This window comes from Suricata suricatta, chromosome 4 (assembly GCF_006229205.1).
Source record: "Suricata suricatta isolate VVHF042 chromosome 4, meerkat_22Aug2017_6uvM2_HiC, whole genome shotgun sequence".
Taxonomy (NCBI): domain Eukaryota; kingdom Metazoa; phylum Chordata; class Mammalia; order Carnivora; family Herpestidae; genus Suricata; species Suricata suricatta.
Genome location: NC_043703.1, coordinates 2253011 through 2254388, shown reverse-complemented (window position 1 = coordinate 2254388; position 1378 = coordinate 2253011). Strand labels below are relative to the sequence as shown.

Here is a 1378-nt window from a genome sequence, read left to right as displayed (position 1 = left end):
CTGCAGCTTCCTTTCTGGGACAGCCTGTGCCCTAGAGCTTTCTGCCGTGGTGAAAACGTTCTCATTGCTGTTCAGAGCCGTGCCTGCTGACCACTGTGACTACTGAAACGTGGCCAGTGGGACTCAGATGCTGAGTTTTTACCTGATTTATGCTTAATAGCCACATGGGGCTGATGTCTGTCCTGTTGGGCAGCACAGCCCTCGAGACAGACAAGCAGGAGAACGGTGTGTCAGAGGGCAGCAAAGATCTCGAGAAGAACCCGAGCAGGACGGAACAGGGACACCGTGTCACATGGGGTGCATGCATGTGGCTTCGGCTCAGTTTTCTATGGGGTGATCGAGCGCAGGGGCCCAGAGAGGGGCATTCCAGTATGACCTGCAGCCCCGGGGCTCAGGGCTGGGGGGTGTCGGGGAGAGTAGGGGTGCTGGGTGGGGCAGGTGACCAGAGAGGCTCAGGGCCAGGCTCAGCAGGTTGTGGGGGTCATCGTGAGGGTTTGACTTTCCCCTAAAGGCAGAGGGGCTGGAGCACCTGAGCGGGGGAGTGGCCGCGCCCAGCGGGTACTTTAAACGGCTTATCTGCTGCTGCATTCGTGGTGAGCTGGGGCCTGGGGTAGAGGCAGGGTTCGCAGGGGTCCCGGGATCAGTAAGTGATGGGGGCAGATGGGAGAAGGGGGCAGATTCTCGGTGCATCTGGAAGTCAGCCCGGGGCCTGCTGACAGGTGGGGTGTGGGGCGGGAGGAAGAGGAGAGTCAGTAGAGGCCGCCCTGGCTCTGGACCAAGCTGGTTGTCAGTTAACAAGGTGGGGGTGGGGGAGCGGGTTGGGTGTGTTCTCAGTTGCCGTCAGACGTCCGGGTGCCATGCTGTTAGGCGTGGGACAAGACGGGGGTGGTCAGGGGGGTGTTCATGTGTGCAGGGGGCTTAAAGCAGGAGGCGGATGAGGCTACCCAGGAGTGTGTGTCAGCAGGGACGGCCCGGCATGCGGACACCTGGGAGCAGGGGGCGGGAGGGAGAAGGGAGGAGGGGGGCTGGGCAGCTGCAGCCGCGTCCCTGCAGTCAGTCCCGTCACAAGAAGACTAGGCACAGCCGCTTGGATGTCACTGTGCAGTTGTTGAGGGCAAAGGTTTCCATGGTGGGTTCTAAGTCAGAGGAGCGAGGCTGAGCGGGAAGAAATGACAGAGCCCCTGGCAGCCGTCAGGTGGTGTGTGAGTGAGGGCCCGGCTGCCCCTGATTGCCGGGGACCAGCAGGGTCGTTCTGGAGGCCGGAGATGTGTTCGAAGCAGCCTGCTGCTTACCTCGCTGCTTGTAGATGTTGAGAACTAGGTTCCGCACGCGGCCGCTCCAGGGAGAACCCGTGTGTGGACGAGGCTGGGGGGGGGGG

At 62.0% G+C, this 1378-nt stretch overlaps 1 protein-coding gene across 1 annotated transcript in view; it reads left to right on the top strand.

The window, feature by feature from the left end:
* The window catches only part of NAXD (NAD(P)HX dehydratase), a 19431-nt gene that overhangs the window by 11692 nt on the left and 6361 nt on the right, over positions 1-1378 (top strand). The window contains exon 6 of the mRNA XM_029938396.1: positions 512-593. Within this exon, the coding sequence (XP_029794256.1) occupies positions 512-593 (82 nt within the window). The remainder of the gene's footprint in view (positions 1-511; positions 594-1378) is intronic.